Below are 16,255 nucleotides of genomic sequence, written 5' to 3'. Positions count from 1 at the left end.
CAGCTTTCAAAGGTAGAAGGTAGATTTATTGGTAATTTTTTGAAACAAAGTTTAAAAAACATCATTTCATTTGTCCTTGATGGATGCATAAACTAAAACAGAGGTAAAGTAAATGGAAGCTACTAGGAACAAAATAATGAAATATATTGTTTTTTTATTGTCAATTGTTGACACTGTTTCCATGCTTTCTGCTGCCCTAAAATGTCACAGCTCGGATATCTTTGAAATATCCCAATTCCCCTCTCGTAATTACGACTTTGGATCACGTGCTCGTAAATACAGTAAACACGATGTTTCAGAGGAGCACGTGAAGGCAGCTTTAAACCTGTGAAAGTGTTAATTTTTGTTCAGGGTAGTTTAGAAAGTGTTAAAAAACATGATTCACCCCAAATTAAAAATATAAGCATTAAATTACAACCTCACAAATGAGATGTTTAAAGATTCATCCTCTTCTCACTTTTTTTTCATATTTTAATGAAAAAGTAGAATAGTACAGTTGTAACAAATGACTGGGCCTTACATGAAAAGGTCAATGTGAAACAACAGCATATTTTAAGTTTTCATTTCCCATATCAAGTCTCATCAATAAGCCTCACAAACCCTTATCATGTTTTTGAAGAACACACCAAAAGCTTACCACAAACATAAAAATATCCATCCCTTCTCAAAATCTGCAACGCACAGCTGAATGTGTGGCAGGTGAGCAGGGTCAAACATTTGAGTTCACCACCCCCAATTAATTAATTTTATTTTACATCCAATCCCTGATTGGATTGCAGGTGATTTCGGCGCTGTGTGGAGGCGGACCGCAGGAGAGCCGAGGCGTTATTTCATGAGTTACAACGATCACAGCATCAGCACGACAGAAACCGACCGGGAGGTATCAAAACAAAGCCCTGAAACAATAATCGAGAAATAAAAAAATGTAAATCTAAAAAAAAAAAAATCCTCAATAAATATTTCACCTAAACATTTCTAACTTTGCCGGCAGAAGGGTTGACGTCCCCCCGTGTGTCAAAGACTTCGCTAAATGCTCTCTAAAATAAGTCGCCCATATTCCACGGACACAAACGCTTCAGAAGCAGCTGCACTTTTCTGACAGGAGACACAATATTCGTCAAGTATTTCCATAAAAACGAGCTCGCTGTGATTTAGCGGCCGGGCTGCACGCTGCTGCGAAAAAGCTGCAAAAAGCTTCAAGTGCCGGAAATGAAACAGAGAAAACAAGTAACATTTTCTGAACGTAATGGCACAATTTGTTGGAATATGAGTGACTATAAATTGAAACAAAAAGACTAAATTGGAGGTTAAAAAGGGGAGTGCTGGACAGCTGAATGTCTTCAGTGCAGAGGTCTTAAAGGACACGTTCATTTTCTTTTTAACCGTTTTTGGTTGCTGTAATTATTCCTCCACTTCATTCAGATACACAGTCCTCATTCTCTGTCGAAACGTTCATCTGAAGCCTCAGATTAACGTCAGGTAACCTTTAAAATCAAAGCAGGAATGTGGATTTTGTCCTGAATCTTACATTTGGGATCACAAAGACAGAACTCCTCGTATGAAGAGGAGGAATCACAGCGGCAGAATTATTTCGCGTTGATGCTGTACGTCACTGTTGTTTTAAGACAGACTACGTTCACTCGTCCTCAGCAGGTCGTCATGGTAACCAGGGCAAAGTTGAAGAAAATTAAACACATTTTTCAAAACCTGACGATTTTCCAAAGAGCGTTTCAGACTGTATGAACGAAGCGGACGTGATCACCGCGGTGTCGCACGTCGGTTTGTGCATTATCTTTTCGTCCATCGCCATTAGGGGTCAACAGATCATCGGGCCGATATTTGGCATTTTGCCGATTATCTGCATCAGCATTTTATTTTAATGATCGCAGATAAAATTAACTACTTAAAAGCTACAAAGAAAGTGTCAGCATGGGAGGAACTTTTACTTTGTAAAACCTCACGAAGCCATTTTTAATTATTTATTTTTCATTTAAATTTTCACTTGAATTTATAAAAAAAAAACTTACAGGTAACTTGCTGTATATAATGTTTAAAGTTTTAGTTTTGATCTGCTAAAGGCAGCAAAGTTTTGTTCAGGAGTTTGTTGTATTCTGAATTCTAAATTTTGACATAAATATTTTCATTTTTATTGTAAATGCATATCGGTTCCAAATATTGGTTATCGGCCTCATTATGTACTAATAATCAGTATCGGTGTTGGACATGAAAAACAAATATCAGTCAGCCCCTGATAGCCATCTTCTTGGGGGATTTTTGGAGCCAGAAGTGACCATATTTGGACTATTGATGTATTATTAGATCTGGATGCTGGGCACAAAGATGGCACCGACTCAGTCCATAAACTGCAAGCACTTATGCCAAAAAAGTTCCTAATTTTAAGTTTTACTTCTGGGTATGTAGTCCACTGACTATGCACTGTGGTGTGTCCTCCAGTGACCGCACCTGCGAGGTTCCTGCTCAGCTCAAACTGAGATGACTGATTGACTTTTTTGGCTGGAAGAAAGTTTCATATGTATTAAACTTCCATGGATGAAAGGTTCATGACAGACAGTCCCTTTTAGGATTTTGCAGGCTGTTTTTCGGGATTGCTGCAGCCCGAAAAGTCAGATTTTATGGCCGCTTTTATAAAAAAATCATGACGCATGTTGTGATGTTTTTAGTTGTTTTTAATATTATTATTTGCAGGGAAATTGCAGGGCGGCAAGTGAAAATTGCAAAAATAGCTGTGATGTTGTCACAGATTTGCCCCCTGCTGGCTTTTTGAAAAACTGCAGGTTTAAAGCATTTCTGCACTGGCTTCACTTTTCACACCCGCAGGCGATGTCCGCGTCTTTTTTATTCGGCATTAAGATCACGCCGGTGGTGTCGCGGACGCTGGAGAAGCTGCACAGAGACCGATAAACAAACATGCTGGAGCTGCCGCGCTGACCTCCCGCCGCTCGCTGCTTTGTGATTTGATTTAGGATTTATCAGTGGACTATTCGTGAAATCAGTCAGGTTTTTATCCAGTGTGCTGTGAAATGAATCTGTGACACAAGCAGAAAACCTGCTTCTGTTAATCAAGTATACTGTCGGATGAATTCCTCCCAAACTTCCCACGAAACGTTCATTCGCTTGATTTTAACAGTCGCCCTCATGTCCACGCCCATATCTAGACTTCTGAATCAGAGTCACATTACAAGATGACTGTCCCCAAAAAACACGAAAGACTGAGACAAACATGTCAGGCAAAACGCCTCCTGGTCCTCCTCCTGGTCCTCCTCCTGGTCCTCCTCCTGGTCCTCCTCCTGGTCCTCCTCCTCGCTGGATTGCAGTCTGGTCCGAGTCAAGTCCAAAGCTGTGTGGTTGTGTTTTGTGTGCGCTCCTCGTTACAGATCTGTCCGTGCTCTGGCGGCTGCGGGAGCGTACTTGGGCATGAGCTCCGTGATTTTGCGGATGAAGTCGGTCTTTTCGGCGCAGCCTTTGCAGGACTCGCCCCACTCCTCCAGGATCTTCTTCAGGTCCTTCACTTTAAGCTTTTTCAGGTCCACTGTGGTCAGGTCCAGCTGTTTGTCTACACGGGAAACAAAAAAAAGACACAAAATAAGAAACTGGCTTCTTTAATCCTTAGAAAGGGGCCCAGTGGACTTTTATCTCCAGTGCAGTGATACTCAATAAAACAAAAATATGGTGATTCACAGTGGGAATGGTTTTTGTCCTTTCAGTCTCCATAAGGTGTCAGAGACATAAAACAGCATCAACATAGAGATTGTTGATCCAAAAAAGTGCCAGAGGAGGATCCCCCACACCCCAACAGAGGTCCTAGATAAGACACTAATGTCCTAAAATCTGAGAAATGTCCTAAAATTTAAAAGAAAGGCCCTAAAATCCAAGAAATGTCCTAAAATCCTAGTAATGTTCAAAAGCCCTACAGATGTCCTAAAATCTGAGAAATGTCCTAAAATTAAAGAAAATGTCCCAAAATCCCAGAGGCAGGTTGGTCTCCCATTTCCATTAGAAGAAACCAGCATTGGTTTTGATTTCTCTATAAAGAGATTATTAAAAATTGCCCTCTTTTGACGTCACTTATAGGCCAGAAAGTTGGAACATATCACACACGCTCACCGGACTTGTTTAGTGCTACAGGTTCCCTAAACAAACACCGATTTGGGAACAAGCGCTTTTAGATTCTTTCCACCGAAAACATGAAACGAACTGCAGCTTGAAACTCTGAAACCACTGGGCCAGTTCAAAAATCCAAATCCTGACTCAACCGGTGCCTGTTTTTAACCTGTTTAACTGTTTCATTATTGTATTATATTGCTTTATTATTCTTTATGATTTTCTTTAAATATATGTATCATGTTATTTACAATGATTGATTTAAATCGTTTCTTTAATGTCTTTATTTATGTACTCTTTCCTGAAAATGAGGTGATAAAATCAAGGTTTATATGTAGCGCATGTACGGTTCGGGCAGACAAATATTGAAAATGTGGTCGTGAGAGTTCTTATAATAAAGAAAAAGTATTTACCGTATTTGAGTTCACAGATCTGACTGTCCTTCTTCTTCAGTTTGCCACAGATCTTGTCCACGGGGACGTGGTAGCTGAGCGGTTTGGACACCTCGTTGATGATCTTGGTGGCTGCGTCGCTTGTTGCTCCGATGTAATAACACTAAACACGTTGAAAGGGGAGAAAGAAATGTCATTTGACTGGTTTTTATAGGGTTAATGATGTATAAAGGGTCTCTCAGTTTTCCTCAGTTTCCTTAAATTCTGGTCAGCTTCATGTTTTCCAGCTTCAGTCCTGCCAGAGTTTTAGTAAAAAGTCATGTGGAGATAACGTGCGGACAGAGACGTCTTCACTAAAACTGTCCAAAACTGCCGAGCACGCCAACATTTTAACCACAAACTCACACCGACTTAGAGATGAGAGTCAGACGATTAAACCGCACTTTTAAGAACCAAAAACATCCTGCAAATAAAAATTAGGACGATGAGTTTGACTTGATGAAGGGGCGATCATTGTCATTAAAGCTGGTTATAAATAGCACGAGGGATTATCGATTATGTCAACCGATACTGATAAACCGATGATTTCCAGCTTCTTGTGGCCGATAAGATACCATCAAAAATGATGCAGAAAATGATATTGTGTTTGAGTTATAGTGGATCTACAGAGAGGAACGTTCCCCAAACTGTCAGGAAGCAGCTACAGAACTGTCCCTAAGTGACGGCTCTGCTGTGATCTCTGCACATTTACACCAAACACCAGACATCAGTTTATTCTTTCAGCAGAACCGAGACTCACAACACCTGAACTCAGACCGCGTCCAGTGTGTCCTCTCATCATGTCCTCTCATCATGTCCTCTCATCATGTCCTCTCATCATGTCCTCTCATCATGTCCCCGTCTCACACACACGGAGCAGAAGGGGGGGGGGCAGCCACTTACAACAGCGGAGACATGGAGCGGACATTTGGAGACACCGGCGGAGAATAAGAGCGGAGCGGACACCGGCAGAGACATGGAGTGGACATTCGGAGACACCGTTGGACAATAAGAGGAGCAGATCAGTCAGCATCAGAAACTCGTCCCCGTCTTTGTCTCTCGGTCCGTCACCGTCAGGTCTCAGGGTGCAGGCTGGTCAGCAGGTCAATGATGAGAAACATCAGGGGCGCTGAGTTTATGATTATCTCTCTTTACTTCTTCATTTCTTAATTTAAAGGCAGAACATGAAGAAAGGGCGCTAACGCTAACGCAGAGAATTATTATCGTATATGTCCTCCTTGTTCACTGATGATCTGAATAAGTCGCTGAATGTTTCTCCTGTTGCGTTTTTTTAAAACATCGCCGCTGACTGATGACATGTTGTGGACTGATCGAGCAGCAGCAGTTTGACACGCAGCATAATGCAGTGTGTGTGGGACTGCCGGAGCGAAACCATGGCAACACGGGCGAAATAAAAGCAATTTATGCTTATTATGATTGGTTCTATTTATTGGCCAAAAATGTTATTATCGGAATTATCGGTATGACGTCATAAATCCCATTATCAGGACATATACATATGTATATACACATGATTCATTAATTGATTTTTATAATTTTACATCTAAACATCTATTCTCTGTTTACTGATTCATTTATTTTTTTTATAATCATTTTATTTTTTCATGCATGCATCATTGCAACAATGACCATGGTTTATATATATATATATATATATATACATATATATATAAATTACTGTTTACTACTCAATCATTGATTTTTTATTTTATTTTTTAAAGGCATTTACTTTCATGCATTGATCCAACAATGATCATGGTTAATACATTAAAAAAATCAAATCTGTTTACTTGATTCATTTACTTCTTGTTGTTTTCTATTATTAGATTTGATTGTTTACTTTCATGCATCATTGCAACAATGATCATGGTCAATATATTCATAATAAATAAATACAGAACATGATATTTTGGCCACAATTATTGTAGCACAGAAATTAAATAGACATTAAACATTAAATATTTCATCATTCATTTTTGTCCTTGATTGAATTAACATAAAGATCAGTTCAGTAAAAAAAACATCTAATTTGACATAGACGTGACGACTGTCAGTCTGCAGATCTACAGTCGAAACGTCACAGTGTATTTTACTTACAAAGCGGTTTTCTTTGCCTTTTGCATCTTTGCAGCTCTTTAGGAGGGATTTCTCGATGTCTGCGGCCTTGAACTCTACGTTGTTGTCCTTTAGCGACTGGTAAAACTTCCCCAGAAAGGAAACACACACTGAAACAAAAAGGAAAACACAGATTAAAAGACTTTTCAGAGGCAGCTACTGTGAAGGATTCGACGTGGAAACAGAAATATTGTTTGATTGTAAATCACACAAATATTGTTTGTCTTTCTTATCCCCGTCAGGCCAAATGAGACGTCCACCCAAAGACAACAGTGTCGCGACAAACGTGGATGTGTAAAGGTGTTTCAAAATAGCGTTTTGATTAATTCATTGATTTTTTTAAAAATGTACTTCCATATGTTGTTGCAAAGATTATCCTGGTGTATATATGTATATCTATATCTATATATCTATATATATATATACATATACATACACACACACACACACACATATATATATACATACACACACACACACACACACACATATATATACATAAACACACATACATTTAAAAAGAAATCAAATGTCAAATGTTTCATGATTTATTGATTGATTTTTAAAACAATTTTTAGTCCATTTTATTTACTTTCATTGACAATGACTGATCAATTTTTTTTTTTTAAATCCCTGAATGTTTTTTTAATTTGATATTTATTTCCATGCACTCTTGCAAAGATGATCATTATATATATATATATATATATATATATATATATATATATATATATATATATATATATAGATAGATAGATAGATAGACAGATAGATAAAAATCCAGTCTCTGATTACTTTTTTGATTTGCTGACTTTTTAAAAATGTATTATTATAAATAATCGTTATATTTTAATTTATTTATTTATTTGTATCATTGAAACAATGATCATAGTGAATATATTCATTTTAAAAAATTAAAATCACAATAATTGTAATCTGTGTTTTCTTGGCTCAGGTGTGTCTGTTGGTGGTGGCTGATCTCAGGATTTTTTAATTCCAGCTCCAGTATTTGATGCCAAAACAATTACTCTAAGTAGCATCTTGCAATTTTGTAAGAATATATTATCTTTTTTAATAATACTGTCTGTTTATCTGTGAGCATCACATCTTTTTTTCGCACCACCGTTAAAAATCCTCTCCGCGCCTCGCAGGAGTCACGCTGTTAGAGACATTTCTGCTTCTGTGATTTTTGATGTAAAAGTTACCGTCCAGCTGATGCTAACAGCAGCTAGCACACACACACACACACACACACACACACACACACACACACACAGCTTACCTTCACACTCTCCCTCATTCAGCGCCTCACCGGGACCGGGCACCAGAGCGAGCGCGAGAGCCACCGACAGCCCGCTTAAACTCAACATTTCGGCCGAAATAACTCACGCGATCGTTACCTTTACCGGGGAAACACCTGGCTCCGTGCGGGGTTCACGCTCATGAGTCGCTACAGACGCCGGTAAAGTGAGCACGCAAACTGGTCCTGACTCCACGGGCTTTCCGGTGCTACGTCACACCGTGTCGGCGCCTGATTGGTCGAGAGGCGCGACTCTTTCCGTTCCCCTCCACGCATTTTGTTCTGATTGGACGAAGGCGGAACATTCCGGGAACAACGTCCAGTTGGCGCCGTCTGATTGGTCCACCGCTGCTCGTAAAGCGTTTTCTCTTTCTAGAAAAAAGGTAAAATTAAAACTTTGTTTTATATTAAAACAGTTAAAAGTAAATAACAGCTGTGATTGAATCATGATTGAAACACAGGACAGAGAAAAAGGAAAAGTAAGACATAAATCAAACCAAAAACTGCTTAATAATAATAAAATAAATCAATGAATGAATCAAGCAGAGATTTGATTTTTTTTTTAGTTTTATATATTAACCATGATCACGATGAGGTGATCCTGATGCATGGAAGTAAATAAAATAAAATAGAATAATATAAAATAAACAATAAAATCAATTAATTGAATAAACACAGATTTGATTTCTTTTTAAATGTATATTTTGACCGTAATAATTGATGCAACAATGTGCAAGTAAATAAAATAAAATAAACAATAAAATCAATGGATCAAGAAAACTTAGAAATTTCAAGTGCATAGATTAAACATAATTATTGTTGCAATGATGTACAATTATGAAACAGATTAATAATAGATTGAATCAAGATTCAAGATAATTGTTGCAACAGTGCACAGAAGAAGGTAAAAATAAAATAAAATAAAATTGATGAATGAATAAAATAAACAGAGATTTAATTTTCAAAAAATATGTGCTAACGTTGTATGAACGTAAACAAAATATTAAAAAATAAATAAATAAAATAAGACAAATCTTTATTAATCCCACAAATAGAGGCGGTGCATAAACTTAAATAAATAAATAAATAAATAAATAAATAAATAAATAAATAAATAATAATAATAATAATAATAATAATAGTTTTCATTTAGATAAATCATCTTGTTTTCACGTTGTCTTAGTGTTTTCATTTTTTCATTTTATTTGTTAATTCCTCCTTGTTTTGAATCTTAATTATGAATAAACTGGAACAGAGAAGTGAGCTGTGTTTCTTTGCTTCTTAGCTCATTATCTTATGAAATGCCTCTGAAGCTATTTATTATTATTATTATTATTATTATTATTATTATTATTATTATTATTATTATTTTAACTGGAAGCATATAGGGTTATAGTGTACATATTTTAAATTGTTTTTCTTTTTACTTTTTCATATTATTACTGTCCTTTTTAAATATCCTTTAAATTGTTGTATTTTTTATCATTCTATATTCATTTATTTTTTTTGCCGTTATTTTTATTTTCACTCAATAGGCATCTTGTTTAGTGTGCCTGCAGGAGCAGCAGGAGCAGAAGGAGCAGGAGGAGGAGGAGGAGCAGGAGGAGCAGCAGTGGCAGAAGCAGCAGGAGGAGCAGAAGCAGCAGGAGGAGCAGTAGCAGGAGGAGAAGCAGCGGCAAGAGGAGGAGCAACAGGAGGAGGAGGAGCAGCAGGAGCAGGAGGAGTGACAGGAGTAGGAGGAGCAGCAGGAGCAGCAGAAGGAGGAGCAGCACGAGGGGAGCAGGAGGAGCAGCAGGAGGAGGAGGAGGAGGAGCAGCAGCAGGAGGAGGAGGAGGAGCAGCAGGAGGAGGAGCAGCACGAGGGGAGCAGGAGGAGCAGCAGGAAGAGCAGCAGGAGGAGGAGGAGGAGCAGCAGGAAGAGCAGCAGGAGGAGGAGGAGGAGGAGCACAGGGCTGTCGGGGTGTCGGTTATATAACAGTGACGTAATAATCCGCTCCCATTCATCGCGCTGAAACTGTTAATTATTAATGTTAAAAACACGTTACGTCATTATAATTAGAGCTCCATGAAAGTAAAACTTTGATTTTTTCTAACTTGCGTGCAAACAGCATGGTGACGTCAGCGGAGTTTTTGGGGCGGTGACGTCAGCGGCGCTGCGCGTTGTTGCAGAGTCACTGCGACTGTTGGACTGTAAACAAGGCAGAGAGACACAGAGTCGCCATTTAAAACGAGGCCTTTAACGTCTCCGATCGATGTTTTTATTCACAGTTTATGTTCGTTCGTGGGAGATTTCGTGACACGCCTCCAGCCCTGCATGCGCAGAGTTTTAATAAACGCGCGGGTTTTGTGTTTTTGGGCACGGTGCTAGCCCAACGAAGCTAGCAGTCAGTTAGCCTGTGTTAGCCGTCGCTAGCCTCGCTGGCTAGCCAACATCTAAGGGCCCGTTTCGAGGGACAAACCTTTTATGCCCCGTGTTTATCTCTTTCTTCACCGCGACCAGGATATCCTGAACCGTGAGTATCACCTCTCATGTGTTAAAATGTTTTTAAAATGGAAATAACGACGCCCTGCAGCCAGTTAGCCTGTTAGCTGTTAGCTTAGCAGCTAAAGTAAGCTGCTAGCGTTAGCCAGCAGGGTGGGAGTGCTTGTTATGAAATCTGCTGTTTACAATCATTGGCTGTCATTCATGTCGATGTGGTTTTGTTAAATTACTTATTAATAATGTCTCTAATCATTATAGTTATTTAGGTGTTATTTATCTTGCACCTTGTGTTTAAAGCTTAATGTGTGCGAAACACAATCAGTGATACTTCAGCAAACTGATTATTTGTTGTGATAAAATGTAATAATTTCCTGAAAATGTAATGAAATTTGCACTGAATTTGATTAAAATTGTAACAAAAACGTAATAAAGTACTAGCATGACCACTGTAAGTAATGTAATAAAATGTCCTGACTTTTAATATTACAACGTTTTCTGACCTATAATGTTATTTCTACGTTATTGGGAATTTATCACACAATGCAAACTGATGCTAACTTTTCCTTATCATGAAATAAATCACCAGGTGTATTAAACCCATAAAAAGTGCCAAGGTGTTAGGAGAGATAAAGCAAACTTTTCTCACAATATTTTAATCAAACCCCTCTCAGCAGCAGCTAAGAAAGACCTAAAAAACTCCAAATTGCTTAAAACATAGCAGCAACATTCAGGAATGTCTTAAATAATAAGAAACCTCAGTATTTTATTGACTGAAATGTGCACATCACAGATGTCTGATCAGGATTTCTATCACAACCAAGACTAAGTACAAATTTCCCCAAATCTTTTGTACTTTACAAAGACATTATAGGAAAGAACTCTCTACCAAATCACAACTATTAGAATAAAAAAATACCTGAGCCGCTTTAAACAAAAACACTGGAAGATGCAATTAACTGTATGAATGTACAGTAATTGAAATGTAATTATGTAATATTGCTTTTAGATGTTGTTTAAAGTGTCTCTAATTTTATGTCATTAATTTTTTTTATGTGATGTGACAAATGTATTTATTTGAATGTATTTAATGTATAAAACGGTTTGTTGTATTGTGTGTTGAAAAAAATGACCCTCCTGAAAGTTATTACATTTAAATGTCATTTCAGTATTAGAAAGGAACTTTTTAAAAATCGAGGAAATCTGTCAGTTTGAAAAACAAGCGACATCTTAGACCTACATGTATCCTGTCAGGGAAGACTTCACCACAAAGTAGCCCGCAACACGATGATCCATGTGTGAGTGATGAGTCCGTGTTTGTGTGTTTGTGTTGCAGCTGGGTGGCTGGTCAGAGCAGCCTCCTCCCACCATGGAGGCAGGAGGGAAGGACTGTGAGGAGGAAACACTGCAGACGGCGTTCAAGAAGCTCAGGGTCGATGCTGAGAGGTAAACAACAACAACAACCTGCACAGACCGAACCTCTGACTTTTTCAAATCGCCTGAAATACCACCTCATGCGAGCGTTAAAACTTTTTTGTGATAAATGGGAGTTTCTTTTTCAATTGACATTTTATATTAACAATTACAATTTTAGGGTTAATGGAAACCTCTCTAGTGAAAGTTTGACAGACGCGATGTGTAATGTCTATTTTTTCAAAGCCTGTTTCATAAGAAATTTCCGACTAGTTGCCTGGCGAATGGCGATTTCAACACCTGAAACATCTCTACCTCCTCAGAAATGGCAGTGATCCTCAAGATGCTGCAATTAAGTTCTTAAAAGTTTTGATGTGTTTCTCTTCTTTAGTGTACCCGGAGCTGTGAGCGTCTCGGAGGTGTTGGCTCCCAGAGTGGCGTCCCGTGCGTGTCTTGACACCAGCGGAGCGAAGCCCAAACTCGGCTGCCCGAAGGACAACTGGCACGGGTAGGTGGAGGTGGTCATCGCGCCGCCTGACGGGAATTTGCGTCTTTGTGGACAAAACAACAACGATAGTGTAGATGTAAAGGCTGATGAGCTCCAGACTTCTTTTTCACGTCTTTTTAAACAATGATTACTTCAGACATTTTTTTCTCATCGCTGTCTGTCTCTTTCGTCCTCTTTTGTTCTTCCTCTACCTCTTTTCCCTCCTTTAGCTGCATGAGGAAAACTTCTCGAGGAGCATCCAGAAGCCAGCGCCGTCGCAGGTCCAAGTCCCCCATCCTCCACCCGCCGAAGTTCACCTACTGCAGCACCGCCGCGGCCGCCGCACTGTCGCCCTCCAGCGGCTGCCTGAAGCACCAGCGCCTGGCCGTGCCCGACTCTGTGGAGCCTCGCCCCGCGGTCGATGGATTAACAGCCTCCTCTGCAGCCGCCCCGGCCCAGAAAGAGCTCTCCTCCTCGGCCGGCTCCCCTCTGGTGTTTGGATCTTGTTCTGGGTACGAGACGGCGTCCTTACAGGAGATCCCCTCTGTTGTTACGACATCATCCAGGCGAGACGGAGAAGGCGGCAGAGAATCGAGCAAGGAGGGCGACCCGGAGAAAAGTGCCTGCGAGGGAGCAGAGTCCGGAGCAGCTCCGATATCCGGACCTGCAGACGCCGCTGACTTCCGAGCTTTGTCGGAGCTCCACAGCTCCGCGGCGGGCCCCAACGTCCCCCGCTGCTCCTGTGCCTGGAGGAAAAGTTCAGACTCGGCGGCGGCGGAGAGCCGGCAGGCGGCCGAGTCTCAGTGCCAGTGTCAGAGCCTCCATCAGAGCTGGCAGGGCGTGGAGGTGTACTCCTTCACGGGGCTCCGCAACGTCATTTCCGAGTGTGAGAGGAGCCCGCCGAGCCGCGGCGACGCCCCCAGAACTCTGAGCGCCAGCAGTAATGCCGCCGCAGCTTCGCCACCTTCGTCGTTGTCGTCGGGCTCCCCTCGCTCGTGTTCGGAGCAGGCGCGGGCCTACGTGGACGACATCACAATAGAGGACCTTTCTGGCTACATGGAGTATTATCTCTACATCCCCAAGAAGATGTCACACATGGCCGAGATGATGTACACTTAAAAAAGAAGCTATTATCTAAATATCATAAGAAAATCATAAAGAGGTTTATTTCCAGTTATTGGGGGAAAGGTGGCCTCGCAGGAATGTAATTAGCGGGTAAAAGAATGGATCAGGCATGAGAGCTGTAATTTAAATATGAAACTGATGTGAGATGTTTCCATCGTCCCCCTCAGTTTGAGTCTCCACATCAGTTTACTCAAACTCACCGAAACAATCGAACGAGGATTTCTCATCAGTTTTGACTCTCAGCTCTATCTTTTTTTGTGCTTCATTTAAATTAATTTTTGGGGTTTACAGATGAAGTTGCCAAAGCTCTTGGTGTTTGCAGGACGAGGTGACGGCGAGAAGATGCAAACTTGTGATGCCAAGTGTTTGTGGTGTTGTGAGCTGTCTGGATTTCATTTCACTCAATAAAAAGAAGCAAACAGTTTTTGTCTGGAAATGTGTCGTCGTCTCTTCAGTCAAAGAAGAAGCACAAATGATGCAGCAGCGTTTGTTTTGTCGTCTTCAATCCTTCTTGGATACACTTTGGTCATTAAAACAAACGAGGATGAAAAAATGATCCAAGTATTAATAAACAAATAAATATAGATAAATACAGGAAAAAATAAAACAGAAATAAATCTGTAAATAAAGAAATTGCAGAGGTTAGGACCTCTTACCTCATTAACACAGACACAAATACAGGAGTGAATCAACATTGTGGAGAAATGTAGAGATACATTTAAGGTAGTTATGGTTAACAGCTTTCATTTATTTATGCACTTATATTTATTTCTACATCTATTATTAATACATTTATTTGTAGATTTCAGCATATTTTATTTGCACATTTATGCAAATATTTATTTAATTATTTATTTGTGTATTTCTACTTATATTTAGTTGTTTAGTTTCATATTTACTTAGACATTTATTTATTTAAATAATTATTTATTTTTGTATTTATACATGTATTTATGTGGTAAATTTATTTATTCCAGTGTTTACACATTTTTTTCTTTTATTCTTTTATTTTTTCATTCAATATTTATTAATGTTTTTCATATTTTTGCACCTAATTTAAAACGTAGTGATATAATGAATAAAAATATGCATGCAGTGACAAAGATAAGTATATTATGGAAACTAAGAGTTCGCCTTTAAAAAGCAATAAAACGCTGAGATTAAAAGCTTAATTTTGACTTTGAAAGCAGCAGTTTACAAAACAAATTTTCCACATCTGAAAGTAAACTGAGTCGATTTAAGAGTATTCTAAAGTCAAAATATATGTTTGTTTTTTTTTTTGCATATGCAGGCTGATTTATTGAACGTAAAATGGGATTCAGTGTATGCTGTTCTATTTAATTTAAAGTTACTTTGCTACTTTCTCGGAAAATAGACAGAAGAAGAAAAAGATTTGAATAAAATATTTCTCTCCTGAATTTGTGGATTTTAATTTTACCGTCACTTTGAGAGGTTTTATAAATGTCCTGCTGCTCTCTGTAACAGGTTCAAATGTCCACCAGGAGGAAGCACTTCCTCGTCTTTCTGTCCCGGCTCACAGGGTTTTTGCTCTGTGAGGTTTCTGAGGTGACTGACCGACCGGAGAGGATTCAGCCGAGTTTGTCTGTTTCCTCAGAGATGAAACTGATCTGTGCATCATTCAGGAGACAAACAGAGCAGAGCGAAGGACCAGAGTCTGTTCTGGACCAGTGAATGATATTTTTTAAAGCCTGATTTAGAAAAGAACATTTTGTGTGCAGAGCTGTAGGAATGTGAGTATTTGACACTTCACAAAAAATAATAATGTACTTTATTAAAAAATAAATAAATAATTGACGTATTCCAGGCTGTGATAAAGAAAAGTACACTTTTCATTTAGTATAGTGAAAATAGTTCTTTTTGTGTGTTTTTTCACCTAAAAACGTGTGACATCATGACATAATCCTGGCATTTCAAGGATTAAAATTTTGGCAAAAAAATCCCTTTTTTCTCTGCTTCTGACTCCTGAGCTGCCGTAAACTTGAGAATTTCTTCGGTGTGGGATTAATAAAGTCTTATCTTACTTTACAGATCAACATCAAACCCTCACACTAAAATACGTTATTTTTCAGGCAGTCTGAGCAGAGAGGAAGGACCGGTCATGGACATTTCGAGGATATTATCTGATGCAGTAGTTAAAAAAAGGAACCAATAAAGTCCTAAAAATCAGAATATAGGAACAGAAAGTTTCTGTTTTTGGAAGTGAAATTGATTTGCGGTGACTCTGAGCTCCGGGGACACAGATGGCGGCAGAGAGCAGCTTCGGCTGCGGCTGCGGTTTTGGTTTGGTGACCCACATTTAACAATGACCACAAACAAATGTCTTCCAGAAAACAAACTCCACAAACAACAACCACACGAGTTCTCCGAGTTCAACCCGGAGAGAAAGAGGAAGCCCTGCAGCTCCAACGCTCAGTCACAGCCACAGCTTCTTTTTTAATTTTCTTTTATCTTTTTGTAATCTCCTCAAATATTTGTTTAATAAAAATAAAAAAAATTTGAATTTTTATAGCACTGTTCATACATAAAATGTATCTTTCCATGCGAGAGTGAAAAAATTAAAACCTAACAATATATATTTATAAATATAAAAAATAAATTAAAATAAATAAACAAATAAATAAGTAAAATTAAATCATTGTACAGCACATGGATACAATAAGTCTGGAAATAAGTTGCAGAGGTGAAAATTCTACAATTCTACAATTTCATTTAGCAGACGCTTTTATCCAAAGCGACGTACAA

At 39.0% G+C, this 16,255-nt stretch overlaps 2 protein-coding genes across 2 annotated transcripts; one reads left to right on the top strand and one right to left on the bottom strand.

The window, feature by feature from the left end:
- Positions 1-445: 445 nt before the first annotated feature.
- On the bottom strand, positions 446-8,184 carry manf (mesencephalic astrocyte-derived neurotrophic factor). The gene is made up of 4 exons (XM_042510893.2): positions 7,972-8,184; positions 6,672-6,799; positions 4,536-4,677; positions 446-3,574 (listed from the first exon to the last, which is right to left on the bottom strand). Exons 1-4 carry the CDS (start codon positions 8,057-8,059, stop codon positions 3,390-3,392), a joined length of 543 nt encoding a protein of 180 aa, XP_042366827.1. The 5' UTR covers positions 8,060-8,184; the 3' UTR covers positions 446-3,389.
- A 1,971-nt stretch (positions 8,185-10,155) lies between these two features.
- Positions 10,156-13,928, top strand: oser1 (oxidative stress responsive serine-rich 1). Its single transcript, XM_042511398.2, has 4 exons — positions 10,156-10,501; positions 11,804-11,913; positions 12,272-12,388; positions 12,598-13,928. The coding sequence occupies exons 2-4, from the start codon at positions 11,837-11,839 to the stop codon at positions 13,484-13,486; spliced, it is 1,083 nt and encodes a 360-aa protein (XP_042367332.2). The 5' UTR covers positions 10,156-10,501; positions 11,804-11,836; the 3' UTR covers positions 13,487-13,928.
- The last annotated feature ends 2,327 nt before the right edge of the window (positions 13,929-16,255 follow it).

This window comes from Plectropomus leopardus, chromosome 2, assembly GCF_026936395.1.
Source record: "Plectropomus leopardus strain MGB_pleo_1.0 chromosome 2, ASM2693639v1, whole genome shotgun sequence".
Taxonomy (NCBI): Eukaryota; Metazoa; Chordata; class Actinopteri; order Perciformes; family Serranidae; genus Plectropomus; species Plectropomus leopardus.
Note: the sequence above shows the minus strand (reverse complement) of the source record. Positions and strands in the feature narration are given on the sequence as shown.

What these genes read in the sequence shown, in the direction of transcription:
- oser1 (XM_042511398.2), top strand. Translation starts at nt 11,837, where the DNA reads ATGGAGGCAGGAGGGAAGGACTGTGAGGAGGAAACACTGCAGACGGCG. An exon ending in CTCAGGGTCGATGCTGAGAG is followed by an intron (nt 11,914 to 12,271) that starts GTAAACAACAAC and finishes TCTCTTCTTTAG; the next exon opens with TGTACCCGGAGCTGTGAGCG. An exon ending in CCGAAGGACAACTGGCACGG is followed by an intron (nt 12,389 to 12,597) that starts GTAGGTGGAGGT and finishes TCCCTCCTTTAG; the next exon opens with CTGCATGAGGAAAACTTCTC.
- manf (XM_042510893.2), bottom strand. Translation starts at nt 8,059, where the DNA reads ATGTTGAGTTTAAGCGGGCTGTCGGTGGCTCTCGCGCTCGCTCTGGTG. An exon ending in AAGGCAAAGAAAACCGCTTT is followed by an intron (nt 4,678 to 6,671) that starts GTAAGTAAAATA and finishes CAACGTGTTTAG; the next exon opens with TGTTATTACATCGGAGCAAC. An exon ending in GATCTGTGAACTCAAATACG is followed by an intron (nt 3,575 to 4,535) that starts GTAAATACTTTT and finishes TTTCCCGTGTAG; the next exon opens with ACAAACAGCTGGACCTGACC.